The sequence below is a fragment of the Opisthorchis viverrini genome (assembly GCF_000715545.1).
Source record: "Opisthorchis viverrini unplaced genomic scaffold opera_v5_55, whole genome shotgun sequence".
NCBI classification, from domain to species: domain Eukaryota; kingdom Metazoa; phylum Platyhelminthes; class Trematoda; order Opisthorchiida; family Opisthorchiidae; genus Opisthorchis; species Opisthorchis viverrini.
The window spans coordinates 769,367-794,614 of NW_008751709.1; the positions used below are offsets into that span (position 1 = coordinate 769,367).

Here is a 25,248-nt window from a genome sequence, read left to right on the forward strand (position 1 = left end):
TCACTGTTCTCAGAATAATCACACATCCAAACTATCCTACTTATTGTGTAGTAAATTCAATGTTCTCACATCTAGGACAATCTATTACGCCCAACACCTACATGGCGATTAAGCTTACTGGCAATGGTTGTTCTAACCCACCTACTGTCGGTCTCTGGACAGCCTAATAGCCCCCCGAGTCGAGTACGACACTGAAGTGAACAAAGGTAATGTTGAATATCTGAATTTATATATATATATATATATATATATATATATATATATATGTGGCATTATAAACCGAAGATTTCCCATTTGCTTTGACTACCAATGGCTTGAGCCTCTTTATCGCTTGCACCCAATTCCTGCCTTTCATTTAATTTTGTAACGGTTCTCTCTGCTTCCGATTCTCGGTCCGAACTGGGAACCGAAGGTAGGATTTCCGGGATGGAAAGGGGCACATCGACCATAAATCGACTAGCCAACAACAATCCTTTATCAATGCCCCCGCATTAAGTGACTTGCTCTCAGAATTACGGCATACACTCAGTAAACATTCGGACTGCACAAAAGTTTCAATTATTTTTATTTTGAGGACCGGATTCGTCGTAGTTCCACGAGCTTAAATTATTCATACTAACGGCGAAAACACAACCAACCAATTCATCCGACAATGCTCAACACGCAAGGGTGACACCATGAAAAATGCATTTCATGAAAACGTAGTGTACGCCCATCATACTCATCTTGCAGCCACACCGATACCACAAATGCCAAGTTAGCTCTCATGCTCTTTCGTGGTCGAATTTCGAGGCAGACAGAGTCCCGCTCGGGTCATGGATGTATTGACCAAACCCCTATCAAACACAACTACGAGGGTAAATAACGTTGGTTCAGGGGGTCGCACTCTTATGTCCTTCCTGTGTTCCGAACACCGTTGGCGATGACGTCACCGAAAAGCCGAATATCGCTTGCACTCTTATGGCTCGCCAGGTAGATTGGTCCCGAGTTGAGAAATTGGATGACATACGGGACTTATGCGAATTTAATTAGCGAAACTCAAGCAGAATTTGACGTAAAACCTCGTCAAAGTTTACGGAGAGCCCGTCAGCACAAATTTACCACAGCTGCCCTGTCAACCTAATTTTTCAGCTTTTTAACCCAAGATACCTATAGTGGACTTTCACTCCAGGAAGAGGTTAAAGATCTCGAATCTGTCAACGCAGTCGCACCACTTGGATTCGGATGTCACCAGATCTGGCACGTGATTTGCACCTAGCACTATTGCAAGACTGTTGGAAAACACCAGAGAATAACAACTAGAAACATTTACTTATCTGGATAGCTGCTTCGCGGCGGGTAATAGTACTGCTGAGAAAAGGCTAAAATCGCTGGAGCGTCCTCTGCCTTGCTTAAACAACCTTCAGGCCGATCTATGCTGGACGGAATCTCATCGATAAACTCCACTGAAGCCCACAAAGGGGCGCTGTAACGGCCAAAAGGCTTCACGCGGTATTCACTGAACACCGGAAGGCAACGGCATTTCTAAGCGTCCGAACTTCCAGAACGTTGCCCTGACATATTTTCAATAAGAAACGCTGTAAATGGGTTGAACCATCCTGATTCGCTCACTCTTGGTGGTTTTCTAGAAACTCCGGCATGGGAGGGTCAGACCGATAACGCAGCTGAGACGTCAATGTTATTGTGATGATGGATTGTGGGGGAACTTAACATCCGCAACGAGACGGGCACTGCGTTGATTTGTGCTTGTAAACCTGGTCAACGTGCGCTGAGGATACAACACCGCTCGTGTTTGACAACGGAAGCATAGCTTACGCATCGTAGGAACATAGGATTGGCAACGACGACGCGAGGCGATTGATTCTTTTAGCCACCTACCCCATTGGTAAATTCCTTCGGGCGCACCAACAGCGCCGGTTCCGCAAAGTTGGGCGGTCCAAGACAAAGGGCAGAACAGAATGATGGACCTTAGCTACACTGATATGTAGCGAACGTGATTGGAATAAAAGTTCCCACGTAAACCATTGAATTCTAGTGACGGCGACGGCACGCCACCAGTAGAGATACCTGCTGGCCTATTTTCATCACGAACCGACCATCCTTATGCTTTCTGTACCGGTCCCTAACCCCCAAATTTAAACTATCCCATGCTATTTGATCCGCCACACCGAAGCATCATGCAGGTGTGCACGTTTGGGCGAATGCAACGAAATGAGAAAATGTCCATGACTAAACGGTACTCACAGTGGTCCGATAGGTTCCCGGTACAGATTGTTCGCATGAACCGCAACCATCAGAAACCTAGTTGTTGTTGTTGAAATATTTCACTAAATGTACATGAAGTAGGAACGGGAAGACGTAAATGACTTCAATTTAGCGTCGCCAAAGACAGCTAGTTTAGGAAGCCGAGTAGTCCAGTTCAAGCATCATTCGCCTTCAGCGAAGCAGCGATGGGTGATTAGCGAGCGGGCGAATGGACGAAAGCAAACGGAAGGGCATCCCAAGCGGTTCCACACAATATTGTACAGCTGGGAGAAACAAATGAGTCGGTTTCCAGCTACATAATCGTATTTAGGTGCACTGTTTCTGGCTGTTGAAGCTATACTTATCGAGTATATAGAAGAGAATGATGGCTATGTGTTAAAGGCAATGGCCGGTTACTTTATTGAGGTCAGATGGATGTTTGTCTGGTACAGTAGGAATTGAGTTACCCACTGCAACTTGTAAGCTAACGCATCCACATCTATCAAGGTCTTCCGCCGTCACCCAGTGGTCCACATTCGGTCAGCTATCAACGCGGCTCAGCTAATTAGTAAGAGATTTGACGATTAGTTACTGAGTCATCGACCGACCGCTCTAACGTCTCCTCGGCCCGGTACAAGGTTGGACGAATAGGGATCTAAGTCAAACGGTCCCCAAGCATACAAAGCACGCGGACCAGCTAGCGCAAACATCGGAGGGTGACCAGTCAAACCATAGATAGTTAATCTTCCAACAAGCGACTAGGTGTACCGAAGTACTGCTGATCTGATGTCCCCATTCGAAACCTACAATGCTTCGGAAGTGTCGGGTCTTCTGAGTGTATCTACCACACACACAAAGTAGGACAGATCCAACCAGATCGTTGTACCTCTGGAGTCAAGCTATCACGACTGCACCACAAATACCAGAGGCTGGAAAACGATGGCCTCCTTGATTGGGATGATTTTGCCATTCCACCGGGATTCATACAGCTACGCGGGCAGACGAACTTATCTACCACGTGGACCGGTACATCTGTAAACATGAGGTTCGAGTTTGATCTCATACACCGGCAAGTTACACTTTATGGATGCAAAGCGTATATCGAATCATGAAGCGGAATTAGTTGCTATTTAAAACAGTTTACATTTCTGAAGGGCTCGATCCAATAATATGTCGGCTTGACATCGTAAGTGCTCAATGTTACCCAAACGAGTAATATTCATTAGATTTGATGTTGTCCAACAGATTGTCCTCACACTCATGTTGTGTTGACAATCGACTCAGGTGGCACTTCGAAACACGATATGGTCATGCTTTTCGATGTGAAGCAAGACTAAGTGCACGGCTTCAAAGCCGAGAGGTATAGACAAACAGATACAGTGAAACGATGGTTATAGCCATTGAGCAATACTGCGCAACTTAACTATAACGTGATACCCAGTCTGATTACTCCCGATGCAACCCATAATCACAGACGAAAGCAGTTAAACTACTCTGTTCAAGAACAGACCGTCAGTATAAACGATTCCGTAGTAGCCAGATGAACCCTTCTCATCCGTGCTGTGGACTGGCTAATACGACGCGATAATCCGGGTGCCAAAATACCAAAATGCTGGTAACTCAGGTTCGCTTCACGCAGTGTAGGATCCACATCGTACAGTTCACTTTTACCTGACAAGTCGTACATTTGGAGCAGAGAAAACTAAAAGATAACGCACGAGATTACAATCGACAGTAATTCGATGACAGTTTAGTCGATAAGCTCTAAACTTCGAGCAATCAACATACTAATATGGATTCTATTCTACTAGACGGACAACTACTTGGAAACCAGTGAGTAGAATAAGCAGCGCTCCAGGGTCAGCACAATGAAGATTGAGGATCAAATACTTCTGTTAGAAAAACAAGGTTTTCCAAGAGTTAAGGCATCTGAAAGCACAGAAATTGCACATAACACCACTTAATCAAGTTATTGGACACAGTTCAACACCGCCTCATTGCGAAACACGCATCGATGTATGACAGATCGACAGAGTTTTCGAATTCGCTGAGAAGTTCGTGCGCATTGATGCGCTCAGGAACGCCAACCAGAGCCTGAGCGGGACAAAGAGAAAAAAGGTTCAAATCAGTTAAAAACAACTGATAAGCCATATTTGCAACAATAAGAGACTAAAATGAATCTCGGATGAGTGCTTCTATCCTGAAAACCTACAGAACTTTCATCTGATGAAGAATCCAGAAATGATGGCCCGTGTGTAAAAAATCTACGCGAAAAAGGACCGCAACAGAACAACGCGAAAACACATTTCGGCCTTTTTAACTGAAACCTAGTTGGAAGTTCTGCTATTACTCTATTCATAATCTAAATACATACACCACACATGTCACTAAACACACACACGAGAACGCAAGACTCTATTGGAATTTCCGAATATATACAAATTAAATTTGCTGTCAACCGTCTGTGGGATTCTTGTGGGACTTAAAGAGCGAGCTAGTAAGTGAACCTACAGGTCAACAGTAGCGTAAATACGAAATTGTGGTGAGTAATGTATCGGAGACTTCACTCCGATATTATAAGGTGCCTGTTGGGCGAGAGCATGCTCACACCATGTTCCCAATTAAGAACCAGCGTTTTCGCCTAGTGCTGCTGTCAATGATGATGATTGAGTGTTGACTCTTGCGACACGTAAATGTACGTTTCGAGGGCACTCACATGTCCAATAAAGTAAATATTCAAAGACGGGTGTTCTCATGATTTTGTCACAGCTGTTTTCCACCAAACGAATCCACGTAACAAACACAAACATCGGTTGACCTAGGCAATGAGCATGAACGATGTGAAAAGGGAATGACTGAAGTGTTCACAGAAACTCATCCCTGAACTGAGTACAAACTCGAACAGGAGGGGGATTGTTCGGTAGGTAAGTCAATTGGAAACTGACTGTGCTTCATAAAAATACGGGCAATCCATTATCAATTACCTTATCTCGGACGTTGATAACAGGTAAGGAGCGTGCATCAGACAATTGTTTGTTGCACACAGATGCATCGAGCGAGCATGGTGAAATTAAATCGAAGCATACAAACCACACCATCCCGACCTGTGAAATGAAGCTCAACGGCAAAGTTCCTACCTACTGATCCTGTTACGGATCGACGTTCAGCGAGAAAACAAACAAGTTAACTCAGACCGAATTTCGCAACGTTTGCGTCCTATGAAAAGCCGCTGGACGCCCAATCGTACCAGATGGCACTAGGCACACGAGACACGATGCGGTGAAAGGTCGAAAGTCAAAATGATTTATTAGACAGCACATTATAGCAATGGAACCTAGAACCAAGAATCTAACCGGATCCAAACACTTAGGTTATTCCAACACGTCCCGAACGGAATGCTGGTGGCAAGTTCGTGAAAAATTGACTCGCGAAGTCAGTAAGAAATTTTGAAGCCTAACTCGGCAGTACGTTTGAAAACCTAAACCGGAAAAATGCTCTGCTGAGAGTGAAACTGAACCCTGCAGTCACGGATTGATTATCCATCCTGATTAGGCGTGAGAACAAGACGGAATAGTGCTTTGCTTGTCTGGGAATAAACGTATACAATTTGAAAATGGAGGCGAAGGCACGGTAATAGGAGAACTAGCTCCAAACGTAACTGGAATACACAACTGCAAATGAACTAACCGTTTTCGTTGAGACAGATTTAATTGGTTGTTCTTCACTTGCCCCTAACAGATAAGTTCTATTTTTAGCATCACATTTTGGCCCGCATATAACTTTCCACGTGAGCTCTATAAACAGCCCATTTTCGGCTACACATGACGAATGTACGCGTCAGTGTTCAACAGATCAGCTGATTCGCACGTCCATTGGCTTTCTGGTCTGGCCAGGCGCAGCAGGCATAATCATCATTACCGTCATTGTCAGCTGTGATAACCGTGTACTCGTCGTATAGTGGTTGTAGCTGCCGCAGTTTCGTTCACCGATGATTTGGAAGGGGGGGGTAGGAAGCAATAGGCTACCAAGCGGGCTCACGTTATTGAATCATTGGGAAAACGTCAATACGAAACAACAATAGAACATAAAGAACGGTCACGACACTCGAAAACCTCGGATTGAGCTTCCTACGGACAACCGGAAGAAAGTTTTTACCCTCAATTCCATAAGACAATAAGCACCCCGCTAAACACAATGATAGGATGTTAGAGATCGCAAATCCATTTAAGTAATGAAGGTACAAACGCGATCACCCTCTCTAGGGGGGCAACGAAGTAAAAAAAGGTGCGATTGATTCGTAATGTCTGTTGCGTTGACGGCCTAGGTTTCGAACAACGATATTTGTCACCGTCAACTCGAACTTATGTAGCAAACCGAAGCAGATGCCAAACATGGTGACACAAAGGGTTCACAAGACAATCTGAGTATGAAACATGCTTCTCATAATGTATGAAAGCTTTTCCACAGTAGTTATACATTTGATCAATGAAATCAACGGTGTTTGAGACGTCCTGTAGTTTACAAAACTTGGGGTTCGACCTCCACCATATTCAGCTAGGGACCAAAAGGCTCGATTTTCCATCTAAACGACTAGCGTGAAATTGACACGTATGGTAATGCAATAAAGCAGTTGTCAATGGGATACTCACTTTCAGTTTGGCCTTGTCCTCCCGTTTACGAGCTTCAATTAGTGAGCGACGTTCCTCTTCGGCACGCCGCAACTCTTCATCGCGTCTACGTTCAGCCTCACGGGCCATTTCGGCTTCTTGACGCCGCCTCTCTGCTTCTTCCCGTTCCCGATTGGCCCGCTCTTCAGCAGCTCTGGAAGTCCATTCGGACTGTCTCCGCGCTTCACGCATGATCTGTAGTGCTGCGGCCTGTTTCTCTTCAAGTTCTTTCCCGGCCTTATTCGCACGATCGACCCCTAGAGGCTCAGTTGAGTCTACAGTAGTGTGAGGTGGATTCTGGGCTACTTTGCTTGCCGATATCATAGACTCATGTTCTGGTGGAGGGATAGACGTACCAGCACTGACCGGCACGGCCTTCGACGGTGTTTGGCTGGACTCAGTTGATTGGACCTGTCTTTTTGTGTACGGAGAAGTTGCCCAGACAGGCTGACGTAAGGCACAAGGTGAGCCAGAATCCGACTCCGTCTCTGATGCGTCATCGATCCTATCTGCATCCCCTGCATTAGCAACATGATGGTCAGTGCTGCAGGAAACAGCGTCCCCCCTAGAACAAACATTATCTATGTTACGTTTCTTTTGTGGTGATGCGGTAACAGTCGCAACATTGGTAGTCGGTGGTGTACATGTTGCAGATATGCGTTCGGGAGTAGCACTGACGTTTGCTCCTTGACGAATTACCCCTGCGAAGGGTGTAGGATCTGAAATTCACATGAATAACGAAAGTCGCTATGATTCCCCTCATGCTAAAAAATAAGCCAACCCATGTGCTAACATCAAGAAGACTTCACTTCGATATCAATGGATTTATCACGTAAAAATTACATGCTAAGGACTGTACAAAATGCAATTAGATATCTTATGGTACACGAGGCCAAGAACGGTGGTTGTGTGTTAAGTACAATTGTCTGGTCGAAAGTAAGCAGCAAGTGCTGTGGAAGTAGATAATTGAAGAATAGATGTACATAAAAGTGGACGCGAGCCACTGCGGCCAGAGCATCAGACTTCAGTTCATGAGCAACACCCTGGTAATTATGTCCTTAGTAAGTGAAGTCAATGACTTGATGTTAGCACACAGTGGCTGCGATGGGAAAATTTACAGGCCTATGGTAGAGGAAAACCAGGCGCCAGGCATATGAAACTTAGATGTAGGGCGGGGATAAGTACAAAAAACAAACGTGACGAGTTAACAGTCTCAGAAAGAAACATGAAGTAATGACGAGACAAGCGCATGGTCGGGAATCAGTTTGTGATAATGAGAAATTCTGTCATCATGACTCACTATCGGATTTCGAATCAGACGAATCAGACTCACTTGAGTCTGAGGTGCTCTCCGAATCACTCCCACTAGAAGACGATGCACTCAATCTATTGGAGCTGTCTATAAATGAAAACAAGTTAGCGGAAAATACTGACAGTTAACTTACGTTGCTTTTTGTTATGATGTGCGTTGTGGAAACCGGAAGCACTGGAAGGAAGGCCTCGCATTTCGCGAAGTCGACTTTCAATCTCTTCCGTCTTCTCTTTCATACACTCTTCTCTCGATTTACCCGGAGTGGCGGTATTGGGACCCTTTTTCACATACTTGCGACTTCCCGATTTCGCTTTCTGCAGAACTGACTTCACATACTTTTCTAGTTCTCGTAAAGTAGTATGCTGAAGGGTTTCGAAGTCTATTTCTATTTCATCAGGGTTGCAATCCCGATGGGAAGGCTCACGCTGCTGAATAATTTGCACAACTCCGCCGAGTTTCTCGCCTGGTAACTTATTTATGTCAATACTCAGCTGCCGTTTCTCATCGTACGTCATCGGCCGAACATTGTTCTCGGACATTTCTTCATCAGTCGCATATCCATGGACGGTGGACTGCGGATGACCAGTTGCATTGGTGGCATTAAGTGTGGGAGCTGTAGAGGTCGGGAGAGCTGAAATACATTGAAGCATATTAAAGGATTACTAGTGCGTTGGTTCAAATACACTACACAACAAAAACATCCATATGCCCCACTAATGTGGAGGACGTGAGCAAACGTTTGCAGAAATACGAGACCTTAGCGACCCTGTGCACCACAAGCATTTTTTTAATGTTGCGTTCACGTCTTCGTGGAAAGTTAAACGTGAAATCAGCCCTACTGGAAAGTGACAAAGGTGCTCTAGTGTGTGCAGTCAAAAACGGCAATAAGGTCGCAACATAATAGATGATACGTCCAAGGCAAAAATAAACAGAGTAAGCTGACGTCTAACTGGAAAAGCTGACATCAAAAATCAAACTAACCTGTGGATTGGCGATATTTCGATTTGGATTGGGACTGACGACCCTTCCTACGAATAGTTTAGCCAATGATGAAACGAACACTTACCTGGAAGAAACCCCGTCATCAAAGGATTCATTGGAAACGGGGCGCAGACTCGCACCCGCAGATTGTCCAAGGGGGACAGAATTGAGTTGAGGAACTTGTCCCGTATTGGCAGAAGCTGTAAATTAGGCGATGAAAGCAACAGGCAGTACCTCGTTTAGCTTGAGTATTCAGAGTGCTGATGATAGAGTACGAACACTTGAAGAAACCCCGTCATCAAAGGATTCATTGGAAACGGGGCGCAGACTCGCACCCGCAGATTGTCCAAGGGGGACAGAATTGAGTTGAGGAACTTGTCCCGTATTGGCAGAAGCTGTAAATTAGGCGATGAAAGCAACAGGCAGTACCTCGTTTAGCTTGAGTATTCAGAGTGCTGATGATAGAGTTCAAGTTTGCTGCGCTACGTTGCAACTCTTCGTTGCACCTCTGGAACTGAACAGTAAGCCTTTGGTGTTCCTTTATGGCATTTTGGATCAGCTGATAGAGATTTTGATCAATCGACCGATCAGGAGAAGGAACGACCTCTGATTCATCGTCGGGTACTTTGGCAAAACTTTCCTCAAATATCGCTTGTAAAAGCTTCCCAACTTTCGCTACGTCGCTGTCCTCACCATTGTATTTATAGCAGTTATTAAACATCAGCCTGATGTCATCGGCAAACTCGTACTTGGAATGATATTGACCGGTTTCCAGCTTCGTTTTGACAGTACTGAGGTCCATGGCTTTTTTCACGACGTCGTGATAATCATGTAAACCCATGGCTTCTGCGTCAACCGGTTTGAGGAACAGATGGTTCAAGTCCTAAACGGAGATATAAAACGGATTTCAGAACACTTACTCTATACCGCTGTGAAGAAATATCCTTCAATATGTTGTTGCACGCTTTCAGTGCCTCGGATAGTCGCAAACGCTTGGCGACACTCCGCTCTTCATAATCACGCTTCGGCTTTTTTATCTGGCGACGATCGCGTGAAGGATCGTCGAGTGAATGAGGAGTTTGAGGTAGATCATCAAGGAGGTTTTCCATTTTCTTCTTGGACGCCTTTTTTCCGGTGCTGGAACTAGATGATCGAATGGCTGGACCGCTCGGTTCAGAGGATAGCGATGTTCCATTCAACCCTTCGACGTGATTCAGATCTGGCAATGGTGCAGGGGGGTCATCAGTAGAACGCAAGGATGGAACTGGCTTAGTGGACTTGGAGTTCTTCTGGGGACAGATTTCAGTTTCGGGTGAAGGCATAGATTTCAAGCGTTCTCTGGCCAACTGTTCAAGCTTCATTGCCATGGCAACTACGTCATCACCAGGCTTGTTGAAAATATAGCAGTTACGGAACATAGTGAAAAGATCATCGAGGCACTCCGAAGAGGAATGATAAAACTTGAGGTTCAACCGCTGTTTTATAGTGCCTAGGTCCATTGGGTGCTTCACTATCCTGGGATAATCCTAGGATTTCATAAATGGTAAGAGTGGAACTTACGGGCAAATTAAGTCGTTCATGATCCACCGGTCGAGTAAAGGGCCATACAATTTTCTCCTTTAGTAACCGACCAACAACTTCTTTCTTGATATACTCTAGTTGATTCGTGGTTATCTTGGATGGATGTGATTTGGATGAGTGTGGATCGGGTTTAATCAAAACGGAGGAATCCATATTCACCACACCACTCATCAGGAGGATAAGCGATTAACCAAAGCCTACAAACAGAAGGAGAAAAAAACCCAATGAAGAAGACTAAGATGTGGAGGCAAACCTACCGGTAAACGCAATAGCAGAAAAGGGTAAACAAAGGGCATGGGCTATAGGTTTGTCCGGTCACCAAAAAGACTGAACTACGGGCGAACAGACCACCCAAATGGTTGTGGCACGTAGGACTGACATGCTTTACCCACCGGCCCAGCCCTAGGCTTTCACCTTGTCATAGCAGTCAGGGATCTGTGCTGGGATGAATCTGCGGGCGAAGTCGTACTGAGCTCTGCAACAGAAGATTTCCGCCCCAGTTGACCTGGGTGCTATGCTTATGGAAGCATTGAAGCCGCCTTTCCCCGGGGAAGTACGGATGAGAAAAGTTTGACTCGTACATTCCCATCGTTTAACGGTTGATCGTGAGCAGCTCCTCGTTCACCGGGCTTTCTCTACACACTGCCCCACCCGTTGAATGATGCCGTGATCAACCCATATGCCAGTCTTCTAACCATGGCTGCGCATCCAAAAGAGCAACCAGCAAAATTAGCACTCAATAAACTCCAAAGATGTGATCCACTTTGAAGACTTCAATGTCCGTGAACAACACCCCCTTTTGGAGCTAAACATTCCCTTCCTATTTATGCACGTTGCGCCCCCGAACACACACTGGATTCCAGTAACAGTCGTTCTTGTGCTGGCACTGCAAACGAGGACGGATTTTACCGATTTCACCTAGCGAGAATGGATACTCATTCTAAGCTCGAAAGCACAATTAGGTAGTGGATCTAGTTACCGTACGGATAGTGGGGAATGACTTTCCTCAGTTGTATGCTCGTTTTTGTCATTACGAAGTTTCAGCGAAGTCAATCACACCGAGTAACTTGAAGGACATCAACTGCAAACCTGCCACGAACTGAGGCCGTGTGGCTACCAGTTACCGACGAATAGCCTCAACCAAAGACTGCCGTTCTCTTCGCCTCCGGGACGTTCGCTCGTACACATTGAGTAGGCAGAAGATATTGCTCTCCTTCGTTCAGATCCTTTAAAAAATGCGAACCAGCTTAAATAACCTGAATGATTGTCGCACGGTTCGGCATGCGCATCACACCTGTGAAGCGTAAGTGCTGCTACGAGACTGAGTGGGGCCAAACTCAAACCTTATACTTGCAGGTGAGCCAATCGACGAAGTAGATAAATTTGTCTACCTGGGCACTTGTTTAGTTTTCGGTGCACTGGCTGGAGATGAAATTACTTCCCGAATCGGGAAAGCCAAGGCAACTTTCCCAACCTCCCATGGCGCCGTAGTGACGTCCGTTCGTCTGTCAGGGGCAGAGTTTACGCTGCGGCGGTGCGATTCATACTGCTTTATGGATTAGAGAAATGACCTCTACGCGCAGAGGACGTACGATGGTGTCTCCGAAGCATTGGTCACGTCTGGTGGGAACATCAGATTAGCAATACTGGTGCACGCCAAATGGCCTGAAGAAGACGGAACTCTCCCGCGATAGACGAATTACTCTTCATAGGTTACGCTGGGTCAAACATTTGCTCCACATGTCAGAGGACCGTCTGCCCCACAGAGCTCTTTTCGCCCAGCCCAGTGTTCAATAGAGGCGACCGAGAGGTGGACAGCTATGATCTGGCAACAATGCATGAAAACACTGACCAATGAATTCATTCGGTTTGAGAACAGCCGGTTTCCCGGATAGGGACCCCGGGGCTTAACACACCAATCGTCAATGACACTGAGGGACATGGCTAAATCACTCGGCGGCGCCCCTGAACAAAAGCTATTGCTTTCAGCGTGTAGGTCCCCAACCTTTCAGGGCTATAAATAGTGCGAACTAACTGACTGTACCACCGCCCTTAGCGCTTGGCTGTATCTCCTACGCTCTCCCATTTTCTCGTGACCGGGACTGTAGTAGATGGAAACAACGTTATTCTCTACATAGTTTATAGCTGATAAATTGAACTGAAATGACGGTGTGCAAAAAAGATTTCGCTCACCGTGGCACAGGGCTGTGCAGAGCCATATGTTCCCTAATATTAAGACCAATTTCATTGACATCGCAATACGGTACTTTAGTGAAGCACCTGGGATCTGTGTCAAAGAGTAGAGCCCAGAACAAGGCGGCGTGACAGATTTCGCAGCTGACCACAGGCTGCCACATTAGAAATTTGTACCGAGAGCATTCAGTATAAAACGGCCGAAGAAAACCAACATGACGCCACTTATTTCCTGACAGTTTAACCAGCGTTGACAGTGATACAACGGGTCCGCCAAAGACAAGCAGAGGTGACTACTCCTGGAGGTATCCGCATCTCCCCAACTTCCTAGGTGTAGCCATAAATTCTAGAGCCCAAATGACTGGTGATTTTGATGTTCGTTGATTGCAAACGCGGATCTTGACAACATAGCATGCCTAAACTATCCTGATGGCGAGTCGATGTCTTAGCTAGGGTGTAAACGAACAGGCACTCATGTAAAGGCTCTCCAACAAAAGAGCCCATAAGGATGCCTACTCATGGTTGTCTTCGTCATGCTGTCGACACACCAACAAAGGATGTCAGATCATAAGAATCCGGACACTGAAATCCATTCCAAAGAACTGAACAACTGATTTGGGAAAGATGATGTTTGTACATGTGAGAGAATTACTGCACGGGTGACTTCAACACTGAGTGAAGTGAAAAGTTCAAAAACCTGTAAACCGCAAATTACAGTACGGCTGTATCGGAAATAGCAATAATGGGGGTAACAGTTGACTCAAGTATGGTCAAAAACCGTCCGAATATTATTCAACCTAACCGTTTCAGAAACACGAGAAACTTGCGTACCCACTGCTAACGGTGCCCCATTCGTTAGGGAGGGTGATAACCAAAAAACAGACGATTCAGGAAGGTTTCTTTAAAAAACAGCAGTATGGGGGAAAACAACCAAATTTAGTGGCCTTAGCCATTGCGGTATGCTTTACCGCTTTAAAACCGGTTTTGGGTCATTGTAAGGTTGAAGTATCGTCCGCTTGGTAACCAGTCTTGAGTTCGAAGCCAGGTTGTGGCGTTTTACCCATGTGATGGAAAGCAAAACGTGACACAGACCAAAAGAACAGTGAGCGAACAAAAACACGGAGCATAGGGAGTCACTGGTCGAACCGCGAAACAATTGGTAAAAATGGATGAAGGGATGAAGAAAAAGGAATTAAGACAAAGCTTTGGTCCAGTAACTTATCAATGGTGATATGGTGGGGGACGATAAGTCATTCGAGGGCCTAAGAGTGTTGATCGAACAACCAACATACTTGCATGTAGTTAGCGAATTCCCGTGGGAATCTGATTGTTGCGGCATTTGAATATTATCGAATGGACGGGTGTAGTCAGGGGAGGTAAATCGGGCTCCCTGAATAATCGCGGTTATGCCAACGGCGAAAAAAACAGGCGCATTCGAGACGTTAGGGAATCGGCTATCTCTACGGCTTGGAAGGACTTATTGCAGGTCAACTATTCCAACCAAACACTGCTGACGGAGACAACACGTGACAAAGCTTAGGGAATTTCACTCAAATGCAGCAGTGGTGAAACCAGTTCATTTCCAATGAGCAATTTGTGATAATGACGTGGTGAGTCCAAGGACGAGCTCAGAGACTGATTTATTCAGTAGAATGATATCAGTACCGGAATGCAAGATAAAGGCATTATCGATTGAAGCAGCAGGCAATAATAAATCTTCCACCTTTGCATTGCGTGGCCTTTTGAGATGAACTCCCTCACATGTCAAACCACTAGGGGTGCTGAATACTGCCATGTTTCACCGCCTTTCGTTAACGAATTCAGATGCACTTGGTAATTAGACTTCAGCGTGCAAAATGCATTCGGTACGCAGTGGGTCACGGTGGAGGAGGGTTGCACAGTTCAGCTAGAAAGACACTACATCACCTTTACAGAGCTCGATTATACCCCGCCCCTATCTGTTCACTCGACAGAAACAAAAAAGCCAATCCAGAAGTAGCACAAAACATAAGCAGAGTCCCGTAAGGTGAGGAGAATCAATCAATGAGGGCAAACGGCGGGAAACAGATATGTCCACAAACGAACACCAATAGTCAGTTTTGACCGGTGATACAGTTTTTTATGGCTGCTTCCCCATCCTAGCATCCGCCACAGCTGAGTCGAACTGCTCAAGTGAGTCAACAACTAGGGATATATTTGTGCATCCCATTTCATTTCGAAAACGACATTAAACAAGGTAACCATGCGCACATCAGCTAAATGCCACCACAACTCTTGTTTTCCTTTTCGAATTTTGGTCCGTTGCTCACAGTGACTCGTTGTTTCACCTACCGGTTACGTAAAACACTCCACGAAACAGTTGTCATGCGGTGACCTAATCGGACAGGTCGACGTCACAGCTTGAGATAACAATCGTCAGGCTGTTATAGATACAGGGCTAATATATTGGCTTTCGACAAAAAAACATCTCGAATTTATCGCCAGATTCTTTGGCATTATCGCCTTTCATGGTCCCTACAAGGAGGCATGACATGCGTCGAGAGCGAGCCGTTTCGACTGGAAAAATAATTGCACAAAGTAAATAGACGTATGTGCCAGATAAATGAATATTCAAATGCCTTGGTTGCTCTCTGCGAACCACATACGCCTAATTCGAGCTTATTACGAGCGGCGTCTTCAGATGGTATTCGACCACACAACAGCAAGTATTCCTTCACACAACAAAATCGGGCCCCGGCGGACAACACCTGCACAATCCAAGTAAATCCATAAATCCGCATGATCGTTCTGTAGGGTCACGGTGGTAAGTGCTAAAGTAGCAGCGAAACGAGCTGATAATCTCAACCGGCTTGTGGCAGTTACGCGACGAGAAACAGCAAAGGTGTATGTGATACTTACCGGGCGCAGCAGACACCCTGGCCGAGGTATTAATGTGGCCTGAAGAGACAAGGAACAAGGATCAATCAAATATCGCCCAAAAAGGCAACGGGAAATGCTACGAGACTTCGAGTGGAAAAATTTAGTGAAAGATACAGAGGCAAATGTGTGGAGTTGACCAGCAAGCTCGCGCAACCAGCACCGTCATATAACAGCAGTCGTGCACTGAAAACTGAGACAAGCTATTACAATATTTTGTTTACCACCGTCGGAAGAGATTTTCCCGGTGCATGGTCACGTACAAAGGTGATCAGAACAGAATAGAAATGTCAGACACAAGGTGTAACCACTATCATTGTGGATCAAAACTCCCGAGATAACGAACTTGTAAGATTCGATGCCGAGGTAATCGAATCTAGGGGAAAAGAGGCTAGCGACGCTAAGGGATGATCCCATGCACGAACGTCTACGATAGTCTTCCATCTAAATCAAGTCACTCATCCCTGCCACCGCCGGACGGATATCAGTGACAACGAATCCCGACTTCCACGAACCGCCTATTCTGGTAGCACCCCTTTAACCGGCAAGAGCGAGTGCCGAAACAATGCGTTTGTTCAGACCAACATAAGAAATGGAATGAGAATCCAAGCGAATTATGCTCACCGCGGTCCGAAATGAAACCTTCGTTTATGGTACCCTTAAGCTGCACGTGCTGGACACAGGTCATCTCAAATTTTATTTCGTACAACATTCGTAAAATCTAAGTACATTCTCTTGGCGGAACTCACTACTCACAAGATTCTTCGACCCACGAGTGATCTTATCTTTCCTCACATTCTCGCAAAATCACCATCACGGCAGCACAACACCAGTGTTCAACACCGCTGCTTTACTGTCATACAAGTATGATTTATTTGAAAACCTTGTTGTGAAGGAAAGCGCACGTGGGAAGGACTCGGTCAATCAATCAACCAGTTTATCAGCCATAAACTGTGTGCCGTAGACACACTGGTTCCAGCTGCCACAGTTTCGATCACCGGAAAATAGGACAGTGGAATATACGACCGACCCTTGGGGGCGAAGGCATGTTCATTTTGTTCGGAAACCGAGTAGCTACGCGTCGAAGGCAATAACTTTGATGCACGAGCGCCACTGGGCCATTTCCGCCAGTGTCATTAAACACTGGTGCCAGCCCAACACAACAATTCCGAAGTAACTACACCTTCAGACAATCATTCGGACAGTCTGGATAGAAGCTGACAACGAGAGCGCCATTGACATCGATTGCAGCGTCTCCAATCAGCAGTGGTAGTCATGCGGTCCCCACACTGCAAGGCGACCGACGGCACGTTTCGTAATCTTTCATACCCCTATTTCATATCAAACATTGACCACTTCTCTGCTCCCGCTACTCTGAATTAAACACGGAAAACAGCACTGTCCTCGACAAACGTAATGGAAGTCCCCGTTGCACAACCGAAAGCTCGCTTGCTAATTGCCTCATTATGGATTCGCCAACACGAACCAGCAAAGGCTATGGTTCAGAGCTAATGGTTGTCGAAGACCTGAAGACGACCAGCTCTGCTGCTCAAGCGGGCTAAATCTTACACCCATACAACATAACGATCCCCAATGTAGCCAGATACAAATGTAAACAGCGTGTGGAGTGACGATCTCTAGAAGCAAAGTGCATGCTAAAGACCGGAACGACTTTTGTCAGTTACTCCAAAACCATCTGCACCTCCTCTTGAGAGTAACAACGTCATCTGCATACTCCATATCAACAAGCTTTTTGTCAGCAGCTATTTGGCTCAAGTGGTTAGAGCGCGAATTTACTGACCGGAAAGTCCGTGGTTCGAGCCCCACCTCCGCCTCTCGACTTCCCCTTTCTAGGCTTAGGCAACCTGGCAGTATCCAAGCCCTCGTGCTTCCTTCGCATGGCATGGCAGCTAGGCACCGAAAGGGTGTTACAGCTGACTGGTTAGTTGAACAACGGTTTCGAAGACCTTCTAGCGTTCGCCTCGTTACATAGCTGATGGCTAAATTAAATAAGAACGGAGAAAATGGGCACCCTTGAAAGACACCACTTTGTGTACGGAAGCTTTTCGAGCCCCTCGTACGCTCTAAAAAGTATTATGTTCACAAACTTGCATTCCTTGCTGGGCAAACGCATCAGGAAGAACATACCAATCAAGTGAGTCGAATGCGTCCGGGGGATCTGAGAATACCGAACTTGTGGGTTGTTTTTAGGTATGGCGTTGCTCTGATGCCTGATGAAGTGTGAAAATGTGAACGCAACCCCTACCAGGCCGGAATCCGACCTGCTGCTCCCGAGTCAGTGTTTCACAAGCAAAGCCAAGGCGACGGAGTAGTGACGCCAGGAGTCTCGGGACGTCAAGCTGATCCCCCTGTGGTTAGCACACGCACTACGAGTCCCTTTTTGAAAATGGACACCATCAAATACTCCCTTCCACGTTGTCTGCGAGAGTCGTCCTCTGAGACGCACACAAACAGACCGGACAAGCGCTGACTGAGGACATCACTACCATCTGTGAATAATGCTGATGGTAGGTCATCCAGCCAGGAGCTCGGTGGCGTCATCAGCCTCCGAGGCCGCTGGGTCTCCAGTTCAGATGCAGGATCCAGATAACTGGCACTGGGCGACCACAATTATTCTTCGAGGTATCCACCCAGCCGTTGTTCTTTATACAAGATAGTAACGCTAGTTTAATCCTTGATGGCTTCGCCTGCATGCGATTTCGGGACTGGACACACGGATCTACTCAATCTTCGGGCATTGCTGACTTTTTGGCCATTTCATTTCCGTAGCCTTCCGTATACACCAGACTTAACTGTCGGTGCGCACGCTCAATCTCACCATCGACATGACATCAGTGTTCAACGCCGATGCTTCGCCGCCGTACACTGATGATTTATTTCAAAGCCTTACTGTGAGGAATAAAGGTGGGCGAGGAAGGGACATAGTGCTACAATCATTTCGAGGCATCTACACCTCCAAACACACAGGCAATCTGGGTGGAAACTGACAAGATCGCCACTGACATCGGTTGGCAGCTATATCTTGCAGCTTCTCCAACCAGGTACAGCGAAGATGACGCGGTCCCCACGCTCACTCTCACTTGTCTGACAAATCGTCGGGTTAAAATATGCTCGGGACAATCCCTGTGCTGCAAGTAAAGCAACTCGGTTGATGTATTGTATGACGGCATGACTACTTACAAGTGTGCAAATCGTGGTTGTATGTGATTTGGGACAATTGGGGCCCTGACCAAGGCCTTAAGCTCAATAGCCTGAAGGTAAGGCAGCGGCACTTTGAGGGAAATGCAGGTGTATTACCATCTAACGGAACAAGTCGTCACCCATATACCAACACCCAACCTAGGGGCTGGGAAACTGTGTTGTCAGACCATCGACCGACCTAGAATGGCGCTGATGGTGTCGCACGGACACTCACGAAGTGTAGATCCATTGGTTCCAGAGCCACACAAACCGTTACACGATGGTAAGGTCCAGCTTCTCGTGGTAGCTCCTCCAAAGCGGACTATACCGCACAACGGTATACGTAAAGAACCCCCTTTCCAGATAAATGAGGCCAAAAATTCTAGGGGAAAGGAGCAAACATGGTGGTCGCTCACCACGAACCTTTGGTCCTCGGTGGTGCAGAACGTAACGTTTTGATAGAGCAACCCGTTTCGTGACCAAGACTAACATACAATCGCGGTCAAGTGACCGCGCAATTCACGCATACACCCGCAACCGACGAAGTGCCAGGAGCTGCCCTGACCTTGTCGCTGATCAAGGAGATATTCCACAGAGTCGTTTGACACGAAGAAATGCTATTCACAGGAAAACAAGACCACTTGAGCAAAGTTCACCGCTATCGAGCCCAACCACTCATCTGAAGACGAAGTCTTATACGTAAACCACACATCGTCTTCTGAAAACGAGTACGGGGTTAAATGGATCAGCCTAGACGGTCGGTGCAACCCGTTGTTAACTGAAGCTTGCAGGGAACTTCAAGAGTAAAATGTCTAGCAGGTCTGATGCACGTTTACAGCGCGCAAGCGCCCAACGCCCTGAAATCTTATGACGCCAAAGTGACATCACACTGATCTAACTCAGTCTTCACTGTGATTATCATGAATTAGCTTTGTTTTCCACGAGCGTCCATATAGTATCAACAGTGGCAACGAAAATCGTTAACCAAAACCACGAAATCAACAAGTTTCACCGCATCCCGCGTCTACTGGAGCTCTGTAGGCGATACTTTCATGGTCATACGACGAGATGTGTGGAACTGACGGCCTGTGACAACCTGGATTAACTTCCGATAATCAATCAACGGATCGAGTTGACGAGAAGCCCATGTATTCCGGAGTATCTGGGTTACTTTTCCACACCATTCTATCAATATAGAGTGAAAAAGTCTAACGAAGCGCGAGGTTACTGATCGTAAGTTCTGTGGTTTCAACCCGATTTCAGTAGGTCGACAGTTTCTGGGTTTCTTTTGGGTGGCATGGCGGCTAAGCCCACATTGGGTTTCAAGTTTGAAAGGTTATTTCCTCATCAGAAGTTTCGCGCCGATCCAGCTGAACAACGTATCTCGCAGGGAAAGGAGCAGGCCAGCGATAGAAAAGGCCGCCACAAGGAGGACCATGCCGTCAACCATGTTTACCATTTCTAAATGAATCCTAGTTTTGGTTGAGTTCAATATAGTGTTTGGAATAATTGTTTTAAAAAACTACACTACTGCCGAGCGGAACACTAGTGGACAACTGAAATTGTTCCCAAACAGAGGGACGACCGTTTTTCACCTCAAAACGAGCACTGACCCCGAAGCCCAGACTTCGTAGTTCTCCAGAGCCTGCCAGGCAAAGCCAAACCATTATAAAAGATTCTGAACAAATGTCGCTTAGCGACTTAAACCCAACGCACATACGTCAGCTCATCTAACGATCAGTCTTCATGTGGCCAGGATTAACCAATAACGAAGCCAACCTTATGCAGAATGTTGACTTAGGCTACAACCAACACGTCATCCATTGTTTTAGCAAATCGGGCTGCATATTTGTTCGCTATACATCTGATTATTCCACTGACAGACCGAAGCGCCAAGTAATGCAAATCGGTATGACTCTCAACACCATTCGAAGACAAATCGTTCAGCTGTAACGCCCTTTCGGTACCTAGCTGCCATGCCAATAGGAGACACGAGGTTGCCCAGACCTAGATTGGAGCAAAGTTTTGAGGATGGGCTCGAACCGCGCATCTTGACCACCGAGCTATCTCGAGTAGTACTCAACCTACTGATTAATACAACACAGCCTACTCGACTTAATCCGTGTTCTACCAATGCAGACACTCAGACCGCTCAAACGGTAGCGTTATTTATGCACTTGCAGATATAGGAATCATCATCATCATCATCAACGACAGCATGACATCAGTCAGTGACACCAATGCTTCACTGCCGTACAGCCATGACTTATTGGAAGCAAGGACTGGAGAGGGGAAGACTGGGAAGAACCAGTTCGATGGATGAATCACCGGCGTCTGCTCAGAGGACTTCAACAGAAGTACGCGGCCTGGAACAAGGCTCTCGGTAACACTAGAACGGTTGCGAACTTTACAAGAGCGCCGCTGATGTAAAACGCCTATGAAATCCGTAAACTAACGATAAAAACACAGATTTGACCGTCTAGCTGAACCAGCCGAATGAGACCAGCAGACTTGGTGGGGATAATGTGGACTCGCTAAACGCTCCGGTAGTCGGCAAGTGCGGCACGCGAACGCTACCCTGGGATCAGAAGTGAACGATCGGCGAATGTTACTTTAGGTCACAATCACGGTGGTGTTCAGCACCAGGGCTTCAACACGGCCAGGTCGCCTACGTAGTCGAAGAAGTAGGCAGGAGCCGAACAACGGACTATCTGGTCGGTATGTTTGCACCATAACCAGTGGTGCAACCGACCGCTTGGCCGAGAGTGATGGAACAGTAACCGCCTTTCGCGCTTCCTCCGGATTCCAAAACACCTATGTAAAAAAGGGAGCGGCCAATGGGCAACTCGGACCTTGCCACAAGTATGATATCCTAAAATAGAACGTCTTTAGAGAGTAGAGCCAAATAATGACATATTATTTACCCTTGGAGAATCTGTAGCAGTGGAGTGACGCGAACATGCCATGGATAGCGGACCTAAAGATCAGCGCACTTGCTTCAGGTAGCTATCAACCCGGACAGATTATTTCTGGTCAACTATGTGTGCCCCCCCCCATCCCAGCCTATTCAGGGCCAGCATCAGTATTTTGCCACGCAAACGGGCTCGAAATTCGAACCACTGATCATCCATACGTCGAAAACAGTGAAAAGAACAAGCAGGAAGAGCAGCGAGTCATGAGGTGATTTCTTTTTTCAAGTTCAATTTACATATCGTTATCAATACCATCATCACCGACAGAAACCACTTCACATCGTAACCATGGAAAATTTAAAGGCTCCATACCAGTGCGTGGATAATGGATGTGGTCTACTACCGCAACTAGAGCGACTAGAGCAACTAGAGCCCATAAGTACCGACCTGTAGAACAGACCAGTAATCTTCTTTCTTTCTATTAAGTCACGGGATGCAGACCGTGTTGTGAATGAGATGGCGCAGGAAGCAGCTTCTTTCCCAAAGACGGTACCGGACTGAAATGTGTACGACCGATCCTGCGGAATCTTACATAATTTATGGCGGTCGAACATAGAAGTACTGTCCGACTAGCAGGCAGGTAAACGCGACCGCCTAGTCCCTGATGCTCAATGAGCGCCTCGGCTCCAACATAAATGATAGCAGTCCCTCAATTGTGTCTTGCCGTCACCACGCAACCCGGGGGTTCGTATACCATCAGGTTACGGAAGCCTAAGCAGGAACGGGCTCAAACAAGCATCCAAGAAACCAGACAGCCAAGAAGACTACAAATATTACCTGATGAGCTAGATGGCTATTGGTAAAGCACCAGTTTACTGACCGCAAGGTCTGCGATTCGAACTCGATATCTGCATCTGGGCTCTCGTGCTTTTCTGGTGACATGGCCGCCAGGTCCGGAAAGGATGCCACAGCTGGACCATTATTATTTTGTTACTGCGCTAGAATCGCTTTTCACCAACCATAAGATACATGATCAGCATCAGTGAAGTGTGAAGGACTGGACCTGACGCTTGCTTACAGCTCATTCTGAGGCGCCTACCCAAGTGCTCAACTAAACTGAAAAGTAACACCATGAATGCCACGGACATTGATCTGCAACCATTTTTGCATTTCTCCAACCAAACGCACGAGGGGTCGACAGGACCCATAGTGAATACCGGATGAAACTAAAAACACCCGAACTGTAATTTATTCCACACACCGTCAAGACGTACGTGGCTCAACTCACAGTTTGCGCCGATCTGAAGTCGCAGAGAACAACTCCTCTCGGTAGACCTTTTACGGCATGAGTAGGACGTTGTCACGCGTCACCCTAGCTGACGGTGCCGGATGTTATCCCCGATTAAGACCTGTCAAACATCTGTTTTTTGAGTACCTGGTTACGAAGCGGCTACACCAGTAACGCTTGCGAGGCAGCGGTGGTCAAAAACCCCAAGAGGTCTCACATCATCTATCCGCGGAGGCCATGTCTCGCAACCATACAACATAACCCCTATTGTAGCTTGATACACGCGGCCCTTGAGACCAGTGATATGCCGCTTCGACGCTACAAGTAACAAAAATTGATCAGAATCAATGCACTGCCTCCATCACACTTCCGTCAGAGCTAATACGACTACCACGGTATGTAAACTACACCGCAAACCCAGGTGATTCTCGTACGGGTTACGTTCAGAGGCTGGACAAGCTGAAACCTGACTTAGCACTCCGGAGGTGCAATACAGATACTGAAAAATGGCATGGCGGTAGGCAGTCAATTCAACAGGACTTGTGCTTCGCATCCGTCTTCACATATTAGCACGCTATCGTCTGCGTACCCCAGATCGACATGCTCCTCACCAGCAGCGATGTGAATACCGGGATTCCGAAAAACTACCAGCGTTCGCCTTGTTATTTAATCGATTGTGAGGTTAAACGAAGTGTAGGAAGTAAACATCCTTATCGAACTACTTTTTGTGAGGATACATCTTTGAGACATGGAGTATGAGGGCCATGGTGTGCAGTTCGCCCAGCGAATAACCACAGTTGCGAGGTCCATGTTGAGATTCACGTGGTACCTAGTGCTTTCTCACCCGGAGGGGTCCGGAAACACACTTGACAGAGAACAACAAAGTATTTACCAAATGACCACTGTAGGCAGACAGTCATCTGAGCAGATCCTTCGGCTGGCATTACCGACCCGGTGGATACCATCGACAATGTCCACTCCCAATCCTCCATGGAACACACCAACGAAACCATCAGATCAAGATGCGAACCGTCCCTTACAATGCCAGGAATCGAACAAGGGACTAATTTGTGCGGTCTGGCTCTCACAGGGTCCATTATTGAAACAACATACGAATTCGCTCAGGTTGGTAACCGGATGGTCAAGTCTTTCAATTGCGTACCACTTCATTCTTGTGTTTACTTACTGATGCCATCTCCGCCAAACGAGTGACCTCACTTCCGACTACATAATCGTTTTGCTGTCTCACCCAAAGGAACCACAAAGACTGGGATACTGCCAGGTTGCCCAAGCCTAGACAGGGGAAGTCGCTAAAGAGGGGTCGGGTTCGAACCATGGATCTTTCAGTCAGTAAATTCGCGCTCTAACCACGAGCCACCTCGTCCCAGGCGCACACACCACCTTGTGGGTCTGAGCTAAACTTGAGTAAGATAGAGGCTCTCTTTCTTTGCCAGCCAACGAATGGAGTGGAGGGACCTTAGAAGTTAAAAATGAGTAACCCAATTCTTAAGAGACCGAAGATGCTGTACATGGTGCAGAACCATTCTTGATTCATCTCGACAATACATTATCAACCCAAGGCGCGAAACGACACTTCGTTCTTCGTTTGAATAGTGCAGGATGCGTGCATGGGCCTGTTCGGACGAATGAGGGAGCTACGCATGAACTGTACAGAAACCCCTGGAATGACAGGTGTTTTTCAGGAAGATCATTTGCTTTGAGGAAGAAGTGAACCAGGAGAAAAGTAGTTCGGAAGAGTGAAGTGGTCAGCTGTCACCTGAACGGTAAGCTGGCTCAACATCCTATTCAACCGTTAAGTCTACCTCGAGAACTAAGTCACGATAATTCAGTTTGACTTATTCAAGTCCAACTCATGTATTGGTAGCGCTTGAACATTCGAAATGACAAAAAGGTCGGCCACAAGGCCGAGTAGTATTAACACATCAGCAATCA

The 25,248-nt window shown here is 46.6% G+C and overlaps 2 protein-coding genes across 2 annotated transcripts in view; one reads left to right on the plus strand and one right to left on the minus strand.

Annotated features, from left to right (window-relative positions):
* The window catches only part of T265_03616 (hypothetical protein), a gene marked incomplete at both ends in the record, with an annotated part of 20,163 nt that extends 18,905 nt beyond the window's left edge, over positions 1 to 1,258 (plus strand). The window contains one exon of the mRNA XM_009168151.1: positions 1,146 to 1,258. Within this exon, the coding sequence (XP_009166415.1) occupies positions 1,146 to 1,258 (113 nt within the window). The remainder of the gene's footprint in view (positions 1 to 1,145) is intronic.
* T265_03617 (hypothetical protein) overlaps positions 1 to 10,956 on the minus strand; it is a gene marked incomplete at both ends in the record, with an annotated part of 16,153 nt that extends 5,197 nt beyond the window's left edge. Inside the window, 8 exons of the mRNA XM_009168152.1 lie at positions 6,894 to 7,630; positions 8,212 to 8,310; positions 8,357 to 8,854; positions 9,205 to 9,251; positions 9,290 to 9,404; positions 9,634 to 10,087; positions 10,125 to 10,730; positions 10,765 to 10,956. Coding sequence (XP_009166416.1) covers positions 6,894 to 7,630; positions 8,212 to 8,310; positions 8,357 to 8,854; positions 9,205 to 9,251; positions 9,290 to 9,404; positions 9,634 to 10,087; positions 10,125 to 10,730; positions 10,765 to 10,956 — 2,748 coding nt within the window. The remainder of the gene's footprint in view (positions 1 to 6,893; positions 7,631 to 8,211; positions 8,311 to 8,356; positions 8,855 to 9,204; positions 9,252 to 9,289; positions 9,405 to 9,633; positions 10,088 to 10,124; positions 10,731 to 10,764) is intronic.
* Positions 10,957 to 25,248: the final 14,292 nt, after the last annotated feature.